Below are 25,934 nucleotides of genomic sequence, written 5' to 3'. Positions count from 1 at the left end.
CAGGCCTCGGAAGTGGTTTCTGCTTAGGAGGGATGCTTTTGTTTGACTTGGAAATCAAGCAAGGCTTTGGGCCTTCCTGCACAGAACCTAGAGCAATCAGAGCCACAGTTCAGGGTCCATCACATGGGCTACCTTTGATCCAACGACTCCTTGGGACTTAGGACTTGATGAGAGGCTGTCTAAGAGGGAGTAGCTTATTACACCTTGCTGTCAAAGTATTTGGTAAAATGGACATATCTGTCTTACAGCAGAAGAGGTAGCCTGATGATCCATAAATGGCCACCACGGCTGAACCTCTCTTTAGTGGTTTTAGTTGATTCCTTTAAAGTTCACAGAATAGATGATTCTAGAAGGTGCTTAGCTGGAGAATCCAGAGCTGAATATGAATTCTGCCACCAGGGACCAAGAGTTGATCATTCATCCTCCTACTGGGCATTTTCTTTCTGGAACCAACTTCCTTACATGCCTCCGACTTGGGCTTCATGTTTGCAGGACACTGAGTGCTGGTCACCAGGCAGGGTGGGTCACATAGTCAGACATTCTGGGGCCGATGTAATAATGATGCAATTGTTTCATGGCTCTATCACACCCCCTTGATTATGCCCACTTGCATGAATTTTCCTAGAAAAATGTCTTTACCTTTGGTTTGCTTTCTCACTTTTTAAAACAACTCCAAGTGTTGAAGTCAGAGTGGATGAAGCCAGTGCAGTCACATGCTAAAGCTGTTTCGATAAGCCTGTGATCGCTTTTCCAAAATACGTCATTTTGCACTTTTAAAAGTAGATTATTTAAAATATGGCCCTAAGTAAATTAAAACGGAAAGTTTAATTCTAGCAAACGGAGAGCAGAGCCTAGACTCTGGTTAAGGCACTTGGTTAAATGACGCTTATGTGCAAATATTTGCGACCCTAATTCACCACACCCACAAACGTCCATAACTTCAAATATTAGTGTCTGCCGCTTTCTAAACATAGAACGAGAATATGAAGGAGCAGTATTTTATGCTATCTTCATAAGAGGCCATGGTTAAGGCACAAATCATGAGTCAGCCTCAACAACGAACGATTCCACCCAGAGCTACGCACATGTAATACAGGGTCCAGAAACAATTTGCCAAACTGGTCGATTCTCCAACTTTCCACATATTTTATTACCCAGAGCTGCTGTTTTTAATACTCAGCATGAAAGAGCCATCATCTCATTAATGACACCACGGTCTGCTTAGCAGAGCGAACGGTGTGTGTCTGTGGGTGTGTGCTAATGCTACTCCTTAGGCTGTCTCCGCGCCACTATCTATAATAACAAGACGAGAAAAGTAACCTGGGGAGACCAGGTTTTAATGCATGAAGTTTATGCGTGTGTGTGTGTGTGCGTGTGTATGCATTTATATACAGATACGTTTGTATTATCCATGTAAGTTAAGCAGTCAGTTGTTTTCATAAGGACCCTAGACTACAGTAACCATCGAGGATTCTTTCATAAAAGCCAGGTTTCCTGGAACAAACTAGTGTAACCCCTGAAGGAGGAAAGTTGATTCATGCCCACTCCACGGGATTAGCAACAAGCAATTCACACCTGCCTGATCTAAAAACTCTCTCTCCATCGGCTGAAACCATTGTCCTTTGTGTTGAGGAATTAGCCTTTCTCAGAATTCAGATTCTTGGAGAGCTTTGAGCCCAAGGAAGAAGTGTAAGGAATAAATATTCCCTCTGCTTTTTCAACCTGCTTCGCCATTTCTCTGAGGCAAGCTCTACGCCAGTGAAACCTAGAACTAGGCTCTTCAGCGACCTCCCACGTCCTTCTAGAAAAGAAAGGACTTCTGTGAAGGGACTGGCTTTGAAGTCCTATTTCTGAGCCTGACACTGACAGTAAGCTGGATGTAAAAGCACAACCACCTGAAATTTTTGCCCCAAAGATGCCACTACCCCGCGCAGCGTGCCCTTCATGTGTCTGTCTCCCTGGATCAGAAAACACAGCTCTTGAGCATGGAAGCAGATGACAGGTTGATTCATTGCTTCCTTACAGCCGGCTTCCTCCTCGGACCCATACCTGACGGCCCCTAAAGGAAAGCCTTGGCCACGGACGGACAGACCTACTTCAGCAGCTCCCGCAGCAGGGCTCACACAGGCTTCCGGCTCCCGGGAGGCACGTGGGCTGCCCGTGCCAACACCACAGCCACCGGAGCGGCTCATGACGGGGTCTCTCGGGTGGAGCCTCCGAGAACAGGCAAACTGAACTCTCTGGATAAAAGTTGCCCAAAGCTCAGCAGACGTGCACACCACAGATATTTCAGCAGACTCTGGGGATGACCAGTCTGAGTGACAACGTGACCGAAGCAACATCTAATGTCTGATGGATGATTTAAAGACTTCTCCAAAAGGAAAGGGAAAGACACACGCACAGCCGCGCCTCCCAGCGCTGCCCCGGCCGCCTAATCCCGTGGGCATCAAGCACGCATGCGCCACGGCCGCCGGCCCCGGACCATCCTCCCGGAAGCGGCCCCGCCCACCGCTCGGTCCTCGCCACCGCGCTGCAGATTACCGTTCTCCTCGTCGTCGTCGTCGTCGTCGTCGTCGTCCTCGTCGTCCTCCTCGTCGTCGTCGTCCTCGTCGTCCTCACCGTCCTCGCCGTCCTCGTCCTCGTCCTCGATGTCCTCGTCCCGGCCCCCCTCGTCGTCGTCGTCGTCGTCGTCGTCCCGCCGCTCGTCGTCCTCGTCTGAGCCGTCCTCCTCCTCGGCCTCGTCCTTCTCGTCCCCATCCTCCGTGCCGTCGCTGTCGTAACACTCATCCACCGACGAGCTGTCCGCTTTCACCGCAAACGGTTTTCGCTTGGGAGCAGGTTCTTGGGGCTGTTTGTCTTGTGTTTTTCTTTTTTTAGCCAAGGGGCAGCCATACACGCTGTTAGAAAAGAGAGAGAAGATCTGAGTTACTGTCTTTGAGGATCAGGGCGACGGGAGCCCCGGATGAAGAGGCAGAGGTTCGGCACAAACGCAGAAAGGATGTGAGCACACGGACTCCCACGAGTGCGCCGGCACCTGTGCACAGAGCGACATTCCACAGAGACACAGCTGGCTTGTGTCTGGGGCTGCTAACCTTTTCTCTCCTCTCCTCGTCCCTTATCACTACCATCCACGTGATCACACAGGGATCTTCACAGCACCCCCGGGGATGGTTTACTAAGCACGTGCACAGCAACATCATGTAATCGACAGCACAAGTTCACTAAACATCTTACCGAACGCACACGGTGTGCAACGCACATTTAAGAAAAAGAATTAGTTCATGCATACTATATTAACATATATACGTTTTTGTGAAATACGAAAATATAGAAGTTGCAAAAAAGCTTTGGATATATTTGGATTTGTACATTCTCCAGATAAAATTATATCTGTAGACAGAATGACGACTCAGAGGAGGTGGACCGTACATGCCTTTGATGGGAGCAAGGTTCAGTCTCCGTAGAAGGTGTCAGTCCTGCCCTGGCATCACAGAAAGCAGACTTGGTGTATTTGGCAGTCAGCACTAATCTTGCTAAAACTGGCCCAAACTTGGGTGAGACCCTTACAGCAAGAGCTCATAACCTTTCCTTGAAAAGGGGCAATTTTCCAAAGCATTGTTGCTAATTGGAGTCTTTTTCTTCCTGGAAACTCTATATGTATATATACTGCAAGGAATGGGGAGAAAAGACATCCGGGAAAATGCTGTTGGCAATTGTTCTGTGTGTCTAAAATGAGATGTGTGATCTTCATCACTAAGTGAACACTTCGATAGGGGATTCCTGCAGACTATGACTGGCTCACTTTTGGACCTAGGAATGGTAAAATATTCGTTCAGTCATGAACCCACTCAGTGTGTGTTTATTTTGGGAGCCTCCTCTTTGCTGGGCCCCGTGCTGTGCAGGAGACTCAGAGGTGAAAGGCACAGATCCACCCTTCAAGTCACTTATGGCCCAATGGGGACTCAGACATGGCAGTAATTCTGCTTTAGAACCTCTGGCCACTGTTTACCACCGTGCCCCAAATGCCCGGAGAGTCATGGGCACTCATCCAATAGTTGTTGAGTGAATAGAGAGTGTGACAGACACTATGATAAAAGTATAGAGAGGGCACTACATCATAAAATAGAGGGGCAGCCAGCGAAGGGAGCTGGGGCATCCCCAGGAAGAGGCTACGCTGCAGACAGGCCTCAAAGGAGATGCCCAGATGTCTGGGAGTGGGTGTGATGATGGTGCAAAGCCCTGAGAGCCCTTCGGGGTCAGACCATCCTTGCAGGCTAATGACGGGAGTTATTTGAGTTCCTTCACGCAATCGATGATGCGATCACAGTTGCATGTTGGGAAGCTGACAGCAGGTGCAGTGAGGACAGATTGAGAGTGTGAGAGACGAGATAGGGTCGGGGGGGGAAGCAGGCAGAGCTCCAACCCGTGAAACAGAGTGATGAGTCTTCTGCCTTTTGACTGTTCTCATATTGTAAAAATACAATAATCAAAACAGATAATGCTTATTATAATCAGAAAAACTAAAGGAAACAAATTTTGGTCTAGAGAGTGTTTCTCATAGGAAATAAACAGGTATCTGAGATTTCTTTTATGTGAACATTTACATGGATTTGGGGAGAATCTGAGTCAATGATCTCAGCCAAACATTCCGTAGCACCCTCCCTGCCTCCATCTCTGACGATTGGTCAAGTCCAACTTCCATTCCAGAGAATCTTCTCAGGACGTGGTCCGATCTGAGTGGACTTGTTAGTGCATCCACTCTGTGTTTGTCTGAATAAATTAGTAAGTGTAACAATAAGTATTCTTTTTCTTCGGGCTCTGCCTGTGAACTGGCAGCTCATGAGGACTATTGTTACCTTCCCAAAACTCTTCTCTCTTGTCTTAGTTCATCAACAAATTGTTGGATGTGTCTGCTCTGTATCAATGCTACCCGCACACCAGGTGTTCACGGAGACAGACAACTGGCCTGCTTTCACTGTCAGATTCATTCAGATGCTGGGAAATGATGGGAAAGCAGTTGACCTTGTGCTATTCAGTCATGTTGCTCAAAACGGCCCCACCTCCACTTGGCAATGGGAATGTCTGTAGATGGCGTAAACCCAGCACCGCGGTGGGCTTCTTGTTGATTCTGTCCCCTCTCAGCAGCCCCAAATCGCAAGATGCTAATGGGAGCTCAGACCTTACACGGTAGGGTTGCAAAATTCAGAGTAGGAGAATGGAGACTGCCCTCCTATTGTTACCTGAATTGGTTCTACTTCCTTATCCTACATTTTGTAAACCATTTGGATTCATTTTTTCCAACTTTCTGGAATTAGCTGGCCTCAAGCTTCCAGTGTCTTCTGCCAGTTCACATGGTTTGATGCTCAAGCTTTTTTCTACAGCTACTAACGTAAACTGGAAATAAAATTGTGCTCTTCCTACAAACAGATTCATTTTGTCCCGTCTCTATTTGACCCACTCACACTGACTGTGAGTTCCTGGTATCTACCTTAAACACGACAACCAAATTCAAGCCCACAGGACAGACTTCATTTTACGTGTGCCAAACAGCTCCCGGATGAAGAACCCACTCCCATAGACAGATGCTTCCTGGTCTGTGAAACCCAGTGGTTTGGAATGTTTCAAAGTGAAGCCTTGGGAAGTGACTCTGGGACACGTGTTGGGGAGTGTGGAGCCTCCCAAAGCCATATGTGAACCTCACATCTGCTGATGGGGTGGCCAGCGGGACAGAATTTGCACAGCTGAGGAAGAGCGGGTGTTGCTTTTCTCCCACCTAGCAGGTGCCGCTGGTCCAAGTGCTGGAAAAGCCAGACTGCTTTCCAGCTGCAGCCTCCTTCAGATGCACCCAGGCTCACGTCTATCAACGCACACGAGTCCTTCTAAAAAACCAACAACCCCCCACAGTTCTGGAATGTCCCTAGCATGACAGAACAAATGGCAGAGTCTTAGGAAAAATTGGGAATCTGGTGCCAACATGAAACCCCAGGTAGAGAACTTGGCAGGCGCCATGGCTGGCCCTTCACCTGTGCGGGAGGGTCCAAGCTTCACGTAGGGCTTGGAATTCATGGTCGGTGTTGCTCTCCTCCATTCTGCTTCTCAGCACTGTCGTCAGGCCTCCACCGTGGGGATAGCTGCCTATTGCCCATAGCAGCGAATGGAACCCTGCGTTTGATGGCTACTCCATGAATATTGTTGAATGAACAAACCATAGGTTTCTCCACTTGTTAGTAATGAAAGCACTTATCACATTCTAGTGTGATTATCGGTTGACATACTGTCTTTCTCCTTCATGAGACAGAGAAAATGGCCCGTGTCTAAGGGATCGTTCTATCTTTAGAGCTGTAGTATCCAATACAGTAGCCACTAGTCATGTGTAGCCAATTAATAAAATTAAAGGAGATTTTTAAATGAATTCCTCAGATGCACTAGTCACGTTTCAAGAGTCCAATAGCCACACGTGGCTAGTGGCTACCATACTGGACATAGTAGGTTCTCAGTAAATATCTACTGAGTGAGAAACCGATGGGAAGGCTTCTCACTGGACACTGCGGGAAGCTGAGTAGGGGACAGGGAGGGAGGGGCCGAGCTTTGGGAGGCAGCTCACAAAACTGTGACCGCAAGAAAGCCCAGCCCCTCAAGGGAATACATGCTGCATACTTACAGCAGACTGAGACCCAGCCACCTCTGAAGGACAAGGGTGCTGCTGGGGTGAATGTCTCTGCTGATCCCCGTAGCTGAGCCGCTTCCGGCGTGAGTAGCTGTTGGACCTGCCGGGTCTGCCCGCCTCCGAGCTGAGAGGTGAGCCCGGAGGCCAGGTCGGCGTACTGACAACTACTTCACACACCCTCTCCTGTATCCTTATCACTCTATATAATACGCAACGTTCGAAGATGACAGTAAATGCATTTATATGTTTCTCACACAGCGGAAACTTCAAAGTGTCAGTATGATGACTCATAAGATCACGGCAGCTCATGCTTTAACCTCCTTGAGTTACTTAAAGTTGCGAATCGGCCTCCAGGCTTTGCTATTCTGCAGCTACTCTACTTGTTTGGGTGTCTTGGTAGGTCATTTAGTTGCTGTGGCTTTTACAGTCCTTTTGATGTTAACTTGATTTAAACAACGTTTAGTCTTTTGTGTCAGGTTATTCTAGAAAATTGGTTACCTGCCACGGAGTTTCTGCAGCAAACGCGTATATAAAATATTGTGTATTACATGCTCTCGAGGCCAATTTCCATGTTATTTTTAATGGTCTTTTGCTTGACATTTTCATGTCTCCGATTTTAACACAAACAGGGGACAGGGTCTCAGAAACTGAAAAGCACGTTTGGCCGAGTGTGCCCTGCTCAGAGCCCTCTCGTTACAGCTGCTGACAGGAGACAAGGATGTAGGATGAGATGATCTTGGCGCTGGCCTCTCCCCACTGAGGACGATGCTCGTGGAGCCTAGAAAGGCCACGGTCACTTCCGAGGCTCACGAGGGGTTCTTTGTGGTCTCTCCTCGTTTTACGGGTGACGTTTTTCTTGTGTTCTTGAAGAGCCTCAATGTGTCAAGGATAAATAATTATTTTGGAATAACAGAAATTCTATTTGAACATGCTCCTGGAGTCCTGGCTTCTACTGGCAGCTCGGCTAATGCCAACACCACTCACAGATCACTTATTATGTGCCTGGTGTTTCCTAAAATCTTTACATATACGGATCCATTAAACTCTACAATGACCCTGTGAGACAGGTGCTATTATAATTCCCATTTTGAGGGGCAGATCCTGAGCTCCTTGCTGAAAATCTCAAGGCTGAGTAACACTAGACAGGTGTTGACACCCACCCCGCGACCCCTGCCTTCGCTTCTGATCTCTAAAGAGGGAGAGACGCTGTGCTCCTTCCTCACTGGGCTCTAGTGAGGATCCATTGACACATTTGCTTCTCTGACATCTATCATATGGTAGGTAGGCTCGCCATAAATGCTGCTGAATGAATAGATTGATTCTTTTGTTCAGGAAACGTTCCCTTGAGCAGTGCAGACACAGCCCTCACCTCACAGGACAGGAGCAGAGACAGTCACCCTCGTGGACAGGACGGAGGGTCAGGAAAGCTTCATAGAGGAACCGATAAGGATGGGGCAGGAGAGAAAGACACAGAGAGAGACAGAGACAGAGAGCGGTGTGACTGCATCCGTGGGATGGCGAGGGACAGCCCTGGAGACGGAGGTGCCCATCACAAGGTGGTCAGTGGGAAGAGTCCTACAGGGCATCGTTTTCACACTGTAAACACCCTTCCTGTGGCTGCAGTGCGGTGAAGAGGCTGGAGGAGCCCGGCTCATGCCCACTGATTGGAGGGTGCGGAAGGCTCCGGGTCTTGTTGGGATTTTTGGTGGCAGAGGGGCAGGAAGGTCAGGCTGACTCGGGTGGGCTAAACGTGCGGGGTCCCAGTTCCCACAGCAGCAAGAGGGGTGGACTCAGGAGAGAGGTCTGGCTGGCAACACTGGTTTGGGGCGGTCAGTGCACAGCGGGATGGAGCTGGCTTCCTGGGGAAGAGTGGAGAGAGAGGACTGACAGACCCCTAGGAAGACGGGCATTTAAGGAAAGGGAGGGGGGCTGACGGAAGGAGATGCAGAGGACAGAGAACTGTCCAAGTGCCCTGAGGGCTCCGAGGAGGCCTGAGCTGCTCCCCCGGGGCTCCCTGTCTGGCTGGAGGGGGTGGGAGCAGAGAAACCTGCAACCCCGGGACAGCACTCGGAGCCCCCGGGAGGCCACAGGAGCGGGAGAAGAGTGACCTGGGCCAGGATGGATGTCGCAGCAGGAGGTGGGTTTTGAACCTGCCCTGGAAGGCTGGGCCGTATCTATGCAGATGTTAGAGGGTCCAGGTCATCACGCATGCGGAGAGAGTCTGTGAACAGCATCAGAGCTACATAAACACAAAAGCGACTCTGCTGAGAACATATACTTAAGTAACTTGCTCAAGATCACACAACTGTTCAACCTTGGGCAGCTTATTTAATCCCTACCAGCCTCAATTTCTCCGTCTGTAAGATGGGCACAGTAATACCTAATTCAGACTCTTAGCAGCAAATGAAAAACATAAAAATATACATAAAACACCTTCTGACTATGTGGAAGGTGCTCCGGAAATCTGAGCTCTCTTTTTGTTATTTTCTCCCTCCTCTTGTCTTGTGTACAGTTGACATCCCTCTTTACCACTGAACTTTTAAAGGGGTATTCCTACATGTCTTTAGAATATATAAAGGTGTTTAAAAATACTGCAGAAGTAACTTAGTTCACTGAATTATTCAATTAAATGGCTGGCATTCCAGACATCTTCCTGATATCTTTTCAACAACATATACATTAATAAAACCAATTCAGTTTTGACTACATATTGACATATTTCCTTAATTTTGTTCTTTTATTCTCTGTAGAGTATTGTAAACAAGAGACAGACTGATTTGAATAGTACATATTTTTAAGTTAAATGTGACATAAATGTTCTAGGCATTGTAAGACATTCAATGAATAAATTTTCAAAATATTTACTTGACGTTATGGCTTTAGAGAATTAAAAAAATTCTGTTTCTGCAAGGCAGAGACTTGCTTTATGGGTTTTTCTTTTATGATTTTAAATGATGTAGCCTGTTATGAAATACTTATTGCCTTGAATGGCAGTTTAAAGATTCAAATAAAACATAAAAAAAATCACTGTATAATTTATTTTGACTCAAGAAGAACACTTCCCCAGGGGAAGGCAGCAGCCTGGTGGGTCCGTGGTCCACAGGGCTGACGTCCACCAGGGAGGATGGGTGGAGACACAGAGAAACCAGCGCCCTTTCCCCAAACCTGCTTTCCAGGAGATTTGGTTAAGTGGCTGCTGACACTGTTTCTTGTATTTTAAAAGAAATCTTGAAATCCTTACAGTATCCCCCTCCCATTTTTCTTTTCACCTGAAATAACCTGTGTTTCTCTGTTCTTCCAAAGTCAAAAGAATTCAACTAAGGCAGCCCTGGTGTGAGCATAGCGCCTGCAGCACCTACTTTCCCCTCCTCCCTCTCCCCCTTCCTCCCCTCCTTCCTTCCAGCCCTACTTCTCCATTTCCTCTCACGCTGACCCTCCCAGACCATGTCAAGTTCTGCTTTTTCCATAAAGTCACCACTGGTCAGTCTGGAATTCAGGATCCTCTGTCTTTCAAAGCTCTGCACCATCAGATACTTAGCATGCTTTTTGTAACTATATTGTTACTGACTTTTTCATGTGTGTTCATTTTATCATCTCAATTTAACTATTCCCTCCTTGACATTAGGGTGTGCCATAGAATTAATTATTCTAAATTGCCGCTGTGCCAGTGAAGGAGTGGGTGTTCAATACATTGCTTTCTGTTGATTGATACTTTACTGATGATTTTGCTATGAGCCTCCAGGTCTTCAGACCTCTTCAGAGGTCTCGGGGCCTCTGTTCTCTGGGACCTCCCTGTCTGTGGAAGGCTTCTGTGGGCGGGGGCCTGGGGGGCTCAGCTGCTTGCCTAAGTGCTAAGGGCTCTCGTTCCAGGATTCTGCGCTGTTTCCATTCATGGTTCCTATTACAATTGGGTTCCTCACATCTTTCTTTCTTTTTTTTTTTTTTTTTGTGGTATGCGGTCCTCTCACTGTTGTGGCCTCTCCCGTTGCGGAGCACAGGCTCTGGACGCGCAGGCTCAGTGGCCATGGCTCACGGGCCCAGCTGCTCCGCGGCATGTGGGATCTTCCCGGACCGGGACACGACCCCGCGTCCCCTGCATCGGCAGGTGGACTCTCAACCACTGCGCCACCAGGGAAGCCCCCTCACATCTTTTTTTAATAGGTCATTCTCATTAATTAAAAGCTATCAGGTACTACAGAGACATGAGTGAGGATCCGTGTACAGAATGTGGAGCCGCTTGAGAGCATTAGCTTCTCAGAATTTGAAGGATGCTAACATGACAATTGATGACAAGAAAAGTCAGAGGTTGTCAAATGGCCCCATTGCTGGAAAAACAGCAACAACAACAGAACCTGAAACAAGAGGCTGCATACAGGTACCTTCAAATGAATGCACGGTGCTTCCCAGGACCACATGCCCTGCGATGCGGCTGGAACTAACGTCAGCCCCCTTCGGCAATGACCACCTTGCTCAGACCACCCCGTTCCTGCCCCCTCTCTGTCTGAATCTGGGCTGCACGTCCCTCACTGAGGTGAACTCCAGCACAGAGGGCTTATCTCAGCCTGGGATGCGGTCCAAAGGCCGGCGGCATCGTGGAAAGTGGGCAGGGCTGGGGATGGGAGGCCTGGCTTGCCGGCCAGTGACCAGCCCATCACCTGGACCCCAACAGGTCACTCGGCCTCTGGGGTCCAGTTCTCACCACACAGCATGGGACAGACAGAATGTTCTCGCACGCAGTAAGGTACACGCAAGCTGCTCACGCGTGGAGTCCGCCTCGGACCACAGAGGACTGGAGGTGAGCGTGAAATTGTCGGCCGTGCAACATAAACCACATGGAACACGTCTTAACGTGTTGTCCGCCTCCCGACTCCTCTTTGTACTGAACCTTGGGCCTGAGGACGCGGGACCTGAGTCTCCCGGACCCGCTTCCTCCCGGTTCAGTGCCCCCGGTGGCTCTGAGTCCTGCTGTGTCCACGCCCTGAATGTCTCCAGTGTGTCCTTCTCTCCCTCCACTCTGCCCCCGCCTCAGGCCAGGCTGGCTTCTGGCCCCCTAGTCACCAAGAGCTTTCACTCCTATCTCCTCCTCCAATGCACTGACTTTCTGCCTTCCCCCCTCCATCCCTCCCTCCCACCCTGTCTCTCTCTCTCTCTCCCTCCTGAGAGGACAAAACCTGACCCTGCCTGTGCACATACGGTCCTCTGTGACCCACTGGGCCACATCCTGAGGCCACGGCTTCCACATCCCCTTGTCCTCATGGGGGACCTTCTATGATCGGGATCTTCTTATGGCCACAGCCTCCTTCCTGGCTGTGCTTTTCTCCCCCCGCCCCCGCTGGGGGCGGCCACAGTCCCACTGAGGACCCTGCCTCCTCTTCTGGCCTCCCTGCGCCCCCTCCACCACCCGGCCTCATCAGGCTGGCTCCCCTAGGCCTGAGCTTCCCATGGGCTGGAGTTCCGTGTCTGGGTCTGGTGCTTCTTTGTTCGGGCTCCGAGCCCATCCGATGCCGGGGACCCGGTCTGTTACTGTGGGGACCCGGTCTGTTACTGCGGGGACCTGTTCTGTTACTGCGGGGGACCCGGTCTGTTCCTACGGGGACCCGGTCTGTTACTATGGGGACCCGGTCTGTTACTGCGGGGGACCCGGTCTGTTACTGCGGGGACCCGGTCTGTTACTGCGGGGACCTGTTCTGTTACTGCGGGGGGCCCGGTCTGTTACTACGGGGACCCGGTCTGTTCCTACGCGGATCTGGGCACTTGGCACAGTGCTGCTTAACAAAGAGCTCAGACTCACCAAGTGAAAGGGTGACTGAACACGCGAGCCCTCCCGCCGTGCCCTCCCCTGAGTGCCCCCTTCCCCCCACTGGCCAGGTGGAGAATCTCCCCCTTGGGAAGGCTGGCCAGCCCGGGGGGATGGAGGTCCTTCCTTCTCTGTTCCCTGGTCCCCAAACAGGACTCCGAGGGCCCTTGGGACATTCTGTCATATATGTGTATCCGCGGGACAGCTGGCCTCCTCAGGGGAGGAATCGCTTCCTTCCCGTGATGCCTCTGTGTCCGACCATGGTCCTGACTCATGGTGTGGAGGTGACAGATGTCAGATGATAATCAAGGAGACTTCCTCCAAGGAGAAGACAGTAAGATCCTACTGGCTATAAATTTAGGTAGAACTGAACGTAACCCAATCTCTTTACTTGTAGAAATTGTTCTTCTATCTTTCCAATCATTTTCCATCTTCAGCATCCTTTCATTACATCAGTAGCAACATCTTCCGGCAGGTACTACATGAACGGCCACCGTGAGCCGAAGAAAGGATGTCTTGGGGAGAGAAAGAGAGAGAAGTTTCCTCTGTCTTCTGAGGAGCTGATGACAATCCATTTAGGAAGAAAATTTTACATCCGGGCGGAAACTGTGCGGTGGTGACAAGTGTCTAAGAAAGTTTGTGAGGATCGAAGATCCTGCTTCAGATGCTGTGTTTCGACTGTGGGAAAGAGATCTACTCTTTAAAGGAAAGTTGTGATGAATCCTTGTGTAAATAACACAGGATGTAGACGAAACACGGGTGAAATCTGAGGTCCTGCCCGGCTGGAGCAAAAGCTGGGACTCAACAAAACTCTTCCAACTTCCATTTTCCAAGATGTTGCAAATTGGGAACGTTTGTGTCCATGCCATTCCTTGGATAAAGGTGGGCATGCATAGTGCCCAGGAAGGAAGTGAGGTGATTTGTCCCTCTGGCCCCGTCTCCTGCTCGGTGTTTGGGGGCACACGGCAGAGGGCTCAGAGGAGGAAGCCCCTCACGGGCGTCGTGTATCCAATGCTTCTCCCAGGACCCTTCCTTCTGTCTCCCTGGTCATACCCTCCCCTGCATCCTGTATGTCTGGGCGCATCGCTGGCATGGGCCACACCTCTTAGGTCAAAGGGCAGGGTGCCCCTTTGTCCCCCAATATCCCTTCTGCTCAACGGCTGTGTGTGCAGCAAATGCTCAGTAATTAGCCAAACAGAGCATCTTTGAAGCAGTCTGTAGGGTCCTGTTCTACCTGGCCACAGAGGCGACCACTCCTCTCTTGCCTCTGCGCATTTCCCTAAACAGCACTGTACTTTCTGAAATAAGGCAACTGGGCGAGTTTCCCCAGCGGGGTGAAATCCAGCCCCTCCACCTGCTTGCTCCTTCCTGGTCTCAGGGCACTGTCTACACGGCCACAGTCCCCCTGTGTACGGTAAATGGTAACCGTCTGACCGTCCGTTTGCCTTTTGTGCCGTCGGCGTGTGTGTCTAGGGATGGTTGCTAAGGGCAGGGCTGTGCCAAATGCCACCCTCGGTTGGACCCCAGGGCCTCTGCACGGCAGCAGCCCCAGAAATGTGTGCTCGCCCACTCCCGGCTTGCTGCACCCACACTCTCAGGTGGAGCTCTCGACAGCCACAGCCAAGGCCCCTGGCTGGGCTGGAGGAGCACAGGGCAGTGAAGACCCTCAGGCCCTGATGCAGAACCTCTGCTGCTCTTTGCTGGCCTAAATTTTTATCACTCTAAAATCTAAAGACACTTTTATATAACGTTCAGGCACAGTTTCCTCCCTCAGGGGCTCTGTCCCCACCCTGACGCACTTGGCTGTGGCTCTGGTGACCGGACACTGGCTTGTCCTCTGCTCCTGGGCTTGGAATGTTGAGGCTGGTGGGTGGCGAGAGGGGGGACCAGGTGACCGAGACAGAGAAAGAGAGCCTTTCACCTTCCGCCTGGCACGAAGCATCGCCCCTCTGCCTGGAAGCCTCTTCCTTACTCAGCTCTGGAGGGTCTCACCCCAGGGTTAGTCTTGGGGGGTGGCAGCTGGGGTCCAGCTCACCTGAACACTGACAAGTGAGACCATTTAAGAGGGAAAAAGTGTGGCTTAAATTTCAAACCATGTCTTTTTCTAGAATTTTCTGGCATTAGCATTGTTTGAAAAATGACCAATCCTTTAAAAGTTTATCCTTTCACAAAAACATTTTTTTTTTTAGTAAGAAGGAAGTGTTTTAAAAACAATTATTCCATATTATTTGCAGAAGGAAACAGGGACACCTTCCCTTCTGCTGCTGGGAATGCAAACAGGTCCCGTCTTCCTGGAACGAAACTCTTAAAACCATTCCTGTCCTCACGTCCTTCAAGCCAAGGCTCCTCCTTGTGACAAACTGCCCTAAAGAAGGAGCCAAAAGCCACAAAAGCTGTCTGCAAAGACACTTATCACACATGATCTATAACATGGAAAAGTTAAAAAAAAACCTAAATAAATAATTTCCAATAATAAGAGTTGCATAAGTTACAATATCACCATAGGATGGAAGTTAGCCGTGAAAATTAAAATATTTAGTGACATCAGAAAAGGCTCATGTTATAAAGTTAAATAAAAATTTAAAAAGTACAAATTTACACCTATAACATGAGACTAAGTAAGAGTAAAATGCATTCAAAATCCAGGGAAAAAGTCTGATGTTCTGGGCAAATGTCACCTTCCCTGAACGGAGCACAGTGACAAGAACGAGACAGATGTTCATGAAAATCTGCCACCACTTCCACTATGCTTTCTTTTGTAATCCCATTTTTAGTCCTTATTTGAGAAAATGAGCATTTCCCACCCTTAACCCTAAGTCACCTTTGTGCGCATGCAGTATTTCTTCTGGTTTCTGTTGTCAATAAAATCCCTGGGAGGATCAGTTAAGACAATTTGAAAAGCAAACTCTTTTTCATCTTTTCAAGTCCTGAAGTTTCAAAGCTGCAAGTCCCAGGTCTTCTCGCCCCATTCCAGGGAGAGGCCGCGGCCGGGCTGTGCGTGGGCTCCAGGGGCAGCATCCACGGGTGGCCCAGCCCAGGGTTATGCGGGCTGGGTGGTGCTGACGCCTGGCAGACAGGGCTCCAGTGAGAGCCTCGGCCCCCGAACCCCCTCCCCTCTGCCTACACCATCACTTATTAGAAATCTCTTTGGGTTAATTTAAGAAGCATCTCTGGCAAAACCATGCTGCCTCAGGGAAAGTTCAGTCCATTAGTCACTCAAGGTGGTGACTTTGTCGTAAGCATCTGACTAGTGTCTCCTGAGATGGGGGCAGGCGAGGGGCTGTGGTCCAGAGAGGCTGTTACTACAGTAGCGGTGGGGGGACCATCTGCCCCCTCCTGAGGGGGGGTCTGCTCCTAGATGCAGCACCAAGAAGCCGCTCCATAATTCGCTCCCTGATATGTGCGTTAACCATGGTGAGGCCACTCGGTCGCCTGCACCAGAGACCCTGGCTCCAGGATCTGGGTCTGCACGATCCTCCCGGTGGCCGCTGCTGCCTCCCTGCCCTCCTGGCTCTCAGGCCCGCCCTGGCGCGGGGGTCCAGAGGGTTCTCAGGGGGGCGCAGACAGCTCATTCAGAAGCACAACCCGCCATGGGATGGGCTGGGGGCTGGCGGAGCGAGGCGGGAGCATCACTGCGGAATCAAATTTCTTCCGAGCTGCTCACGGCCTACTCTCCTGTGGGAAGCGTGTCTCTGGCCATGTCAGATACAGCATTAGGTCGTATTCACGGCCCGCTCAGCGGCCACTAAATTACAATGAGTGGAGCTTTTAAAATCTGCTGAATTATACAGGGGGAGCTCAGAGCTTTCCCTTAACAGGAAAGGGAAGGTGCATTTATCTTCCTGCTCCCAGGTCCACAGGGCCTCGCGGAGGCTCACGGGGCCCAGGTAGCCCAGTTTGAATGAGGGAAGTAAGCCCTCCACGGGTTGTGCACAATCTCCAGGGCGCGTCCAGATTTTCTTCCAGCTGAGGCACTCTGGACTTTTACTGCCCGTGTGCTCCCGGCCACCAGGCTCTGCTCAGGCCAAGCATGCAGGGCGGAAACGGCCGGTGACCACAGAGCCTCGCTGGCCCAAGGGACAGGCAGAGGGCAGAGCTGGCTGGGGGCTCTGAGCAGCCAGGAACCTCTGCCCCCACCACCTCGCACACGTGACCTGAAGCCCGTGTTGGGTCTGGGAGGGGGTCTCCTCACGGGACAAGGCTGAGCCTCTGCAGCCCTGACCTGTCCACACCAGGCCGTCCAGTCCTTCCCCAGACAGACGGCCACTAAATATTTCCTCGACTGCCAGCTTCACACATACTCTGGATTTGTTTGCTGGTTGCTCGCCCAGGACACAGCCTCTCTTTGCATTACCTGAAAACCCCACTAGAGCAGGTGACTGCCCTTGGCACACACAGGCCTGTGCCCTCGGGAGCTGTGACCTCACACTCGGGGGGCATCTGAATCCCCTGGGGGTGGGAGGGAAACAGACAGCGGGGCCCCTGCCACATCTTCTGAGTTGGCAGGTTTGGGGTGGGGCGTGTAGCCAGGATGCTTCCTTTCCAAGAAGCTCTCAGGTGATACTGACGTTCGGGGCTTCGGGGATGACGCCCTGCCTGAGTGGAGCTGATTCAGCCTTCAGCCCAGGGATGGCTTGGCAGTCAGAGGGCTCAGGCCCGGCTGTGGACCCACTGGAGCACCAGAACTATGAGGACGGTGTCGGTGGCTTATCCGGAGGTCCTCTTCGCTGGACCTGATCCCTCCGGCCTCCTCTGGACTTTGGGGCTCCGGCAGGCAGCCCTGGGATGAGGTGAGAGCCAGGCGTGGGGGTGATTGCCGGGAGATGCCAGACGATGGGGCAGACGTGAATTGACCTCAATTCCCAGTTTACGTGGACGATTCATTCTGCACTGTTTAAGCCAGTTTGCAGTGGGGTTTCCATTTTTTTGTAGTTGGAAATGGTCTAAGTCACACAGAAACTTTTTCAGATGAAAACACTGCAATCTCATCAAATTAACATTACAGCTAAGAGGGCAGAGCTTCTTTCCTCTAACTCTGTCACCAGTTTTAGCAGGAAGAAGGTTCTGGAGTTTGGGGGTTCAGTCATTTCTTGGTGTCTTATCTTGGAAGCCCTGTTTTCTCTTCAGGACAGAAGATCCAAGGAGGAGAAGCAACCATTTTGCAGAAGGACAAATGTCATCCTCGTGACTCCTTGGGCTTCGCAAAGTGTGGGTATAAGTAATAATACTAACGATGTGATTGCTCTCAAGTATAGATTTGAAGAGCTGGTCGCAAGGCTGACTTCTCCGGAATCGCTGGTTCTGACTGCAGATTCCAGGCACCTGGAGTTGCGGCCTGGACTTGTCACCCGGACATGCTGGACTCAGCGTGAGGGGCTCACACGTCCGTCCTGTCCACCCTCCCCCACCATTCACACCTCTCTGAGGACCATCCAGCAGCCACTGACTCTGGGTGTCGCCTCTCCTGTCCCTGGTGGTGCGGACGTGCGGGGAACCCGCACACAGGTCACGGAAGACCAGCTCGGGGCTGCTCAGCCAGCCGTCGGCAGGTGTGCGGGGTTCCCGGTTCACGATCGCCCAGCGGGCCAGCGTCCCCCCCACCCCTCACCCTCACGTCAGGACCCCCTCTCCGCCCACCAGTTCTTAAACGTGGTGGCTGCGTACCTGCTAGAATCCCAGCACAGACGGTGGACGTCGGAACTGGTAAACCCTGACGGTAGCCGTACCACACACCGATTTCTGCTGTGTGTTCTGGAGATGTTTCAAAGCCGTGTTTATATATCTTTAATCACTAGTTAATAAATCACACCGAGATTATAATTCCTGTGTTTAGTTCTTAACCAATACAGATTGTAAATATTAGAGACTCTCTAAGTATACTTATGTTTTAGTTCCTACCTGAAAATACCTATATTCCTCCTCTATGAATGTGGAATTATTTTCAAAGTATCCTGAATTTTATAAAACGTCAAAAATCCACCCTGAAATGCATGACCTGTTTTATTTGCAGCTTTAAATACACTGAATCAGTCACACTGTCTTCTGAAATATGTAACAGACTCGGCCGGGGCCAGAGATCTGTCCATTTGGGCGGACGTGCTATAGACAAGCAGCAGGCACATTGTTTTCTTGGGATAATGGCCAGGAAGCGTTTTTTTTTTTTTTTTTGAAATAGAGGATTTACTGTGACAATGAAGGTTAACTGCCACCACAGTCTGGAAAGACCATGCCTGAATTTTGTGTTTGCACACATACAATTCACAATAAGGCATCAAGCAATGGTGAGTCTGGGAAACCCACTTGCTTTGAATCTCCACTTCAGACACATAAGTCCCGAGATCACAACATTTTTGCTCTCTCTGCAACCGGGCAAGCTATCAAATTAATGTCAAAATAGGTGTGCCCTAACTTATGACTCATAATATTAGTGACAAATAGTGAAAAGGACAGGCATGCTATAAAGTTTATGCATGGCGTGATGCACAGCGATGTCTCATGAAGAATGAAGGGGGAGTTGTTGATTCTCGTGGCTCCTGGCTGGGTGGCTGCGTGCTCAGAATTCTTCATAAACGCCCCAGAGTGTGCCCTGCTGCACGGCAGCCATACATTAATTAGAGCATAAAGCCGACACTGCAGTGTTTCCATGCACCCAAGTGGATCTTCATTTTTCACATGCGGGACCCTACTAATTAAAATCAGCTTTGCAATTAAATGTGGAAAATTGTGTTAAACTTTCAAGCGTGGTTAGAAAAAAATGCAATTATTTTTAGGGTTTTTTTATTGTAATGCAAATGGAAATTCTACCCATGTGAAACCAGTAAAAGGGAGGTATAGGGATCCCTATTTCTCTTTCTTCCTCTCTGTCTCTTTCTTTCTTTCCTTTTTGATTATCGATTCTCCTCTCAGTTGCACGTTGAAATGCTCCACCATCTCTCCCAGTGCCTGGCTCTCTTCCAAGGCTTTTAGTGAGAGCTCTTTGTCAAGGCATGAATAATACAGCCCCCAGGCTGCTGGCAGCATCCAAATGAGGCATGCATACATCAGGAAGCAAGCCCTCAGCTCCAGGTCCAGAACAAGCTCCCGTGAAGACAAGCAATTATTCACCCGCGGCTGCCGCCATGGCAATCACACTGGTGGGTGCAAAGGTAGATGAGACGGAAAAAAATCTGAAGAAGGGACGTGCACCATAAGCCAGAGAGAATTTAATAATTTTCTAATAAAAAATAAATCTACCATTTGGGGCTTTTAATTTTAAAGTTTCAAGATAAATTGATTTGACTCTGAATTTTCTAAATGGGGAAGGATTTAAATATAATACCAAAGCCATCCCCTGGCTTTTGGGGTATTGTTGCTTGTGCAAGTCTCTCAAGCTAGATTTCGGATCAAATATCTCACCAGAACCCTATGCTCAACAAAGAGTAACTTAAAAAACAGCTGTGAAGGGTAAATGTAAATAAAATCTATTAAATTTCAGAAGTAAATTCAGAGGGTTCACAAAACCAATGATGTGAAGAATGAATTCACATTAAGGGTTCTCTTTACCCCTGCCTCTCTCTCTCTCTCCCTCTCTCATTGGAGGCTTATACAAAAATCACCATTCAGAAAGAAATAAGTAAATCCAATTAATTCCAAATGGTCCAGTATGTATATAACTATTATAAGGAAGGCTAAAATTCAAATTCCTCTACATTGTTTAACGTTTATTAATCTGAAATAGAAACTAATATTTTTTATTATTCCTATTTCTAAGTTTTATTGGGACTTTGACGATGAATTTAGTGTCTATATATTCATCCCTTTGTAACATCAAGTTGCACTGTATCTTTAACACAAACAGTATTTTATATCAACGTGGGGAGAAAAAGTTGTGAATATATGGCATAGAATGTTCAATCTTACTCAAATGCTCAGGAGTAGATTTTTGCAGAAACGTTTTGACGTTCCATATTTTGGCTCCTATCCTTATATCCGTTCATCTAATTCTCTGGATTAATAACCAATCTCTTTTTCAGGTCCTTGAACCAAACAAAAACAATTATAGATAGAGTGACTTGCGGTCTCCTGTCCACATGTCTCCATCCCTAAGACGTTCATCTTCAGTAGAGGGGGGCATCACCAGGACATGCAGAGGGCCCAGTCCCCCAAGACGCCCCCTCAGCTCAGGGTCTGGTGTCGTCGGGAAGCTCTTCCTGCCCTCGGAGCCCCAGGCCAAGGGTTGGGTCTGCACCCTTCACACCTTGCCTGCCTGCAGCCTCTAGCCAACCAACCAACAGCCCAGCAACTTCCTAAACTCCAAGTGCATGGCCTCCACGTATTCCATTTTTTTTCTGCTGCCCAGGCTGCAGGCACGTGGAAAAACGCTCTTTTTTCACCCCTAGGTGTTTTAAATGCTTACAGGTCACGAGTCTGCCTGAACACTGGGAAGGAGGTGGTCCAGGGAGGAGAGTGGGGCATCCAGGATGCTCCCTTCCCTGAATTTAGGCGTCTAAGAACCAAACTCTGGAAAACTCACTTAGGATGGCAGAGGGGTAGTTTTGCACCTGCAAAGAAAGCCTGGGATGGGCTCCTGCGTTTGAGATGCAAACTTCAGCTACTCATAAATACCAGTTTAGAAAAGACGTGTGCACTGGACTGTGTGCGGTCAGGTGTGCGAAAGACGTGAGATGTGAGTGGGAAAGCAGAGGTAGGATTTGCTGTGTACAGAAAAGACTGTGTCGGTATTTTGCTTCACGACAGGAGACTTACTTCTGGCCCTGACTACAAATCCATGATGGTTTGTCATACTTATGTGCTAATAATATAAAACCTAAAAAAGTCAGAGTCATGTGTCTAGATACTAATGATGTTTCTGAAGATAACGGCTGGTAATCTTGTCCTCTGCCTGGAGGCCTGGCCCTGTTCACATGCATCAGGGCAAAAAATACTGACTGAGCTCGGATCCCTGCTGGTCAGTGTGCAGGGATTCAAAGAAATGGACCTTCAGTGCCAGGAGCGCAACCCCTCTGAGGAACTGCTGAGCTGCCTGCATCAGATAACGAGGTTCTGTCATTCGTCTTCCTCTTTCTTACCTTGACTGCCCAGAGACTCAGCACTGAATGGAATACTGTATCAGAACTCCTGATACATCCTGGGTTTCTGGTAAAATTGTTTTCATTTCCCTTATGTTTCTCCTAATTTATCTCTTTGATTCAACCTTTAACGGTGCAGTTGTACATGTGTTTATCAGGCACCTCAAATTGATGGTGAACTATTAACACAAATAAACACCCATGAATAGATTATCTTTAGTTCAAGGACGTAATTTTTGAATAAGGCAGACCAACGAATAAAGTAAGTATTATAAATTTAATTCCTAGCTCTCCATTTTTAACCAGGATCTTAAATTGTGAATGCCTTGTGAATTCAGATTATTGTTTAATTTCACAGGTCCTATCTGATGATTGATCCTCCTCTATCACCTATTCCCCATTTCTTACAAATCCACAACCCTGCCTCTACCACACAGGAAAAAAGCCATCAGTCTTAGAAGCTATCATGAAAAGCCAAATCCCCGTTGAAGCAGCAAGGCCACCCACCAACGTGCATGCCCTCCAAAGCAATAAGAAGGCACACTGAAACTGTGATCAATATTTGACTTCCTTAGAAATTTTCTTGTGTTCAAAATAAAGATGAACTGAGAGGCATCATTTTACCACTTGATACCAAATTTCCTAAAAATTGTATGTTTTATTTTTTACATTGTTGATTCCCCTCACCTGCCTCCAATTAATTTTTGCGTGTTCAAATAAATAGATACTTCAATATACTAAAAGAATGCCTTTTTATTTGGCTATGAACTGGTGTGATATGTGAGTAAAATGAAATTGTAGCCTTAACGGGAATATATTCATTGGAAAATGTATCTTTAAAAGACCGAAGTAATGGGCAGTTTCATCAAGACCCGAACTGAGGCTGCTGCCCTTGTCCTATTTGCAGGGGCCTCATGTGCTCCGAGTATCAGCGGGGACAGGGCAGCAGGCAAGGTGACACCTGTGTCGGTGGGCGGGTAGTGCAGGTATTCATGTGCATGAGCACAGCTGTCAGAGGGGAGAAACTTTCATTTAGGAAATCTTTTAAAAATAGAAAAAAACAAAGCCAGATATAATTGAAGAGTCTCACAAACTTGAAATAGCACCAGTCAAAAGATGTTGATGTATACACGAATCTTATCTGCGACAAGGAGCCCCTTTTCGGTCTGAGCAATTCGGGTGTCACCCCTTAGGATAGTACGCAGACACAGAAGAATAAAATTCAGAAAAAGCCTCACTTGATAACTCAGTGAGATTCCTTGGAGAGAAGTCTTATCTGTGACGTACGTTTTGAATGGTAATTAGTTTTACATAACAAAGTCTGCAACTTTCTCATTATAAAACCGAGGAAATTTGAAGTCAATACATGTTAAATAATTCACCCAAAGCCCCTTGGGTAATTAGTGGCAAAGGGGAAACGGGGCCCAGTGTCTGTGTACTGGGTTCCCACAGTATGCCTCCCCACTCACTATTTCTATTAAAACAGTGGGAATTCCAATAATTGCAAACACTATGACTCATGGTAAAAAAATAACATTTTAAATTTAAAAAATGGAAATTATTTTTGCTGTAAAATTGTCCGATTTGGCTGTTTCTGTGACTCCTCTCTAAAATTCCGCCTACTTCGCTCCTGAAAAATTCAGGGTGTTCTGTACTCTCGGCAGCATCAGGTCTCAGAGGAGGGCGGAGCCCAGCTGTCTTCGCATTGTTCCCAGCCTAAGGCTGAGCGTCATTTCTGAGCAGTGGAGGAGATCCCAGGGAGAGCTGTGCACACACACTGCATCCCACAGGGCCCATCAGTCCACAGCTCTAGGGGATGCACCTTGGGTAGGAATACAAACGCTTGAAATAATTCTTTGGGAACTTCATGATTTTTCCAGCAAAAGTGTGGTTATGACGCCCAGTTAAAACTACCTGACACCTAATTAAAACTTTTTAGTCAAATTTAATCATTCTTTCTAGTAGCAAAACTATTGTCTGGTGAAGAGATGATTAGGCGAAAAAATCCACTCATGCTCGGCTAACTTGTTTTCCATTGTAAACATAAACAATTTTTAAGAAAGAATTTACATATATACTCCTTCATAAAATAATATATAGTTAAAAAAACCACATATTTAAATTACATAATTCAATACGTTTTCACAATCAAATAATAATATAATAAATTAAATATAATAATTTAAGTCACAAAATTCTCTTAACCATGGCCTGTCGTTCCTTTGGTATGAAACCATTTCATCATGGATGCCCACTGAAAATTCCCTGCCTCCTTAAACGCTAGCATGGGTATTTTGGAGTAATTTGTAATTTTCCCCTTGATGTTGCTAAAGGACAATCATAATAATTGCTTGATTTCATCCGTAAATTAGTGTTCAGCTGAAAAGGAAATAAAGTGGAAAGCAGCGAAGGACGGTCACCCTGGGGTGCTCAGGGCACCTGCTCTAGCTCCCGAGCTTTGGGTACCTGGGCCCGGCCCCTGATGGCTGCTTGGGCTGAATGGCCTCAGTCCTCGCACCCTTGTTTGTGGGAATTAGCCAAAAATGTGTCACGGCTTGTAAACATTTCTAACTCATCATAACCCGAACCTTCCACTGAAAGGTGAAGCTGCCTTAATACCACAGGGAAAGGGATCTCGGGAGAAGTGAATCTCAAGACTGAGCTAGCTGCACGTGACTCGCAGTCTTGGCGTGAAGGATGCGATTCCGCTGTGGCGCATTTTAGCAGCCATCACCTGCCTATTCTGTGCTCCAGGTGTTGCCACCTCTGTCACGGACATGAAATCCCGGTGTTTACGAGTATCATCTCTAAGCCCCAAAGCCTCCGAGCGTGATCTGTCCGGACTTCCCCCTCCTGCTCTGAATTTCCCCTGCAGCTGCCCGGCGCCAGGCCTGGACCTCCTTTCCCAGGACGAGCCGAGTGCCCACAGGAAGGTCAGGAAGTTCACGCTTTACTTTACCACCGGATGTTTACCATCCTGAGCTACGGAAGGAGAAAACGGGGAGGAGAAATATGGCTCCCAGTGACCTAGGGAAGGATCCCAAGGAGCAAGTGGGGAGAGGTGCAAGGCTGGTCCTCAGTCGCCACCCCTGGTGTGGGGTAAACGCTGACCCAGAAGGTGGTCAGAACGTCTTACAAGAGCCCCACATCCGAGGAGGACAGGAAAGCTTCCCCAAGATGGTCCCCATTCATTGTGCCCACAAGTCACTCAGCATGGCGTGAAAAACCGAGGCCTTACCTTCTGTGTCTCGCATATTTTCCGCTGACGTGGCCACTGCCGTCACAGCCAGGGGTGGGACAGCTGCAAGAGGAAAGGATGGGTCACTCAGGTGCCACCTGGATGGGAGGGAAGCGGGGGACGCAGACAGACAGGGAGGGCTGGAAACTGGGAGGAGGGGGCTGGGGTGCAGGCCCTGGGTCCCCCGGGCGCGTGAAAGCCCTGTCTCTGCTATGACGCACAGTCTCTGACCACTGCTGGGGTGCATCCTGCCCGCTATCTGAACAGGATACCTGCCCGTCCTGTTCACTGACCTGAACAGCTCCTGTATGGCCGGCTCCACAGGAACTGCAGAGAGAGGAAAAGACACAAATTGATGATCGATCCCAAGAAGCCCCTTCCACAGACAGCTACCGAGAGGGCGGTGTCCACGCCGGGTCTGAGGGCTTCGGCAGGACAAAGGGGACCCCAGCAGGGCCCGCAGGGACCTGGAAGCAGGGACGTACCTCGGAGCCCTTTGGACCGCGTGCGGTGCCGCCTTTCCTCGGTATCCACCTCCATCTGGGGAGAGAGGAAGGCAGTCAGCGTGCTTTCCTGCTAGCAACTCAGGGACGGGCTCCCTCTGGAAGGGGTGCTGCTGGGGAAGGACCAGGCAACCTAAACGTATTGTTTAAAGATAACAAAGCAGACCTCGTCTTGCAGGGCCCCCGCAGTGGAAGACTTTGATTAGGACACACCTGGGTCGGTCAGTCTGAGTTGTACTTTGTGCCAAGAATATAATGGATAGGGCTGAAGTTTGCAGGAAGGAAAAAAGTGCATATATTAATGTCTAGATTCTCCCTGTAGCTGAAGTGTTTAACCTGATCGAGGAGTCGTGGCGGGGAGGAGGTGGGTGTCACAGAAGGACACGTTTTAGCGTGCGGGCTACTCTCGCCATGGTCTAGTCCTGGGGGACAATTGCATCTACCTTGATCTAAATCGTCAGGACGCTTTCCAGGGTCACAGCAAGGCTCACACTTGGAGATGACAGTGTTTCCATCTATTACCTTGCAGGGTCCTCACACGATTCTGTAAGGAGGTGTCTTTCTTACACTTCCTTTACAGCTGTGATTTGCCCAAGATCATTCAAGGGGCAGCTTTGGTGCAGGGTCCTGAAACCAGCCACTGTCTACACGTCCTCTTTAA

The 25,934-nt window shown here is 49.0% G+C and overlaps 1 protein-coding gene across 3 annotated transcripts in view; it reads right to left on the bottom strand.

Moving 5' to 3' along the window:
- MYT1L (myelin transcription factor 1 like) overlaps positions 1-25,310 on the bottom strand; it is a 133,520-nt gene extending 108,210 nt beyond the window's left edge. For all 3 annotated transcript variants that reach the window (XM_029232120.1, XM_029232123.1, XM_029232124.1), the window contains exons 1-4: positions 25,256-25,310; positions 25,064-25,097; positions 24,771-24,833; positions 2,542-2,897 (exon numbers count right to left, since the gene is read on the bottom strand). In XM_029232120.1, coding sequence (XP_029087953.1) covers positions 2,542-2,897; positions 24,771-24,833; positions 25,064-25,097; positions 25,256-25,310 — 508 coding nt within the window. The remainder of the gene's footprint in view (positions 1-2,541; positions 2,898-24,770; positions 24,834-25,063; positions 25,098-25,255) is intronic.
- Positions 25,311-25,934: the final 624 nt, after the last annotated feature.

This window comes from Monodon monoceros, unplaced genomic scaffold (genome assembly GCF_005190385.1).
Source record: "Monodon monoceros isolate NGI ecotype Baffin Bay Population unplaced genomic scaffold, NGI_Narwhal_1 Super_Scaffold_19, whole genome shotgun sequence".
Classification (NCBI taxonomy): domain Eukaryota; kingdom Metazoa; phylum Chordata; class Mammalia; order Artiodactyla; family Monodontidae; genus Monodon; species Monodon monoceros.
This window is presented reverse-complemented; position numbering and strand designations above follow the sequence as displayed.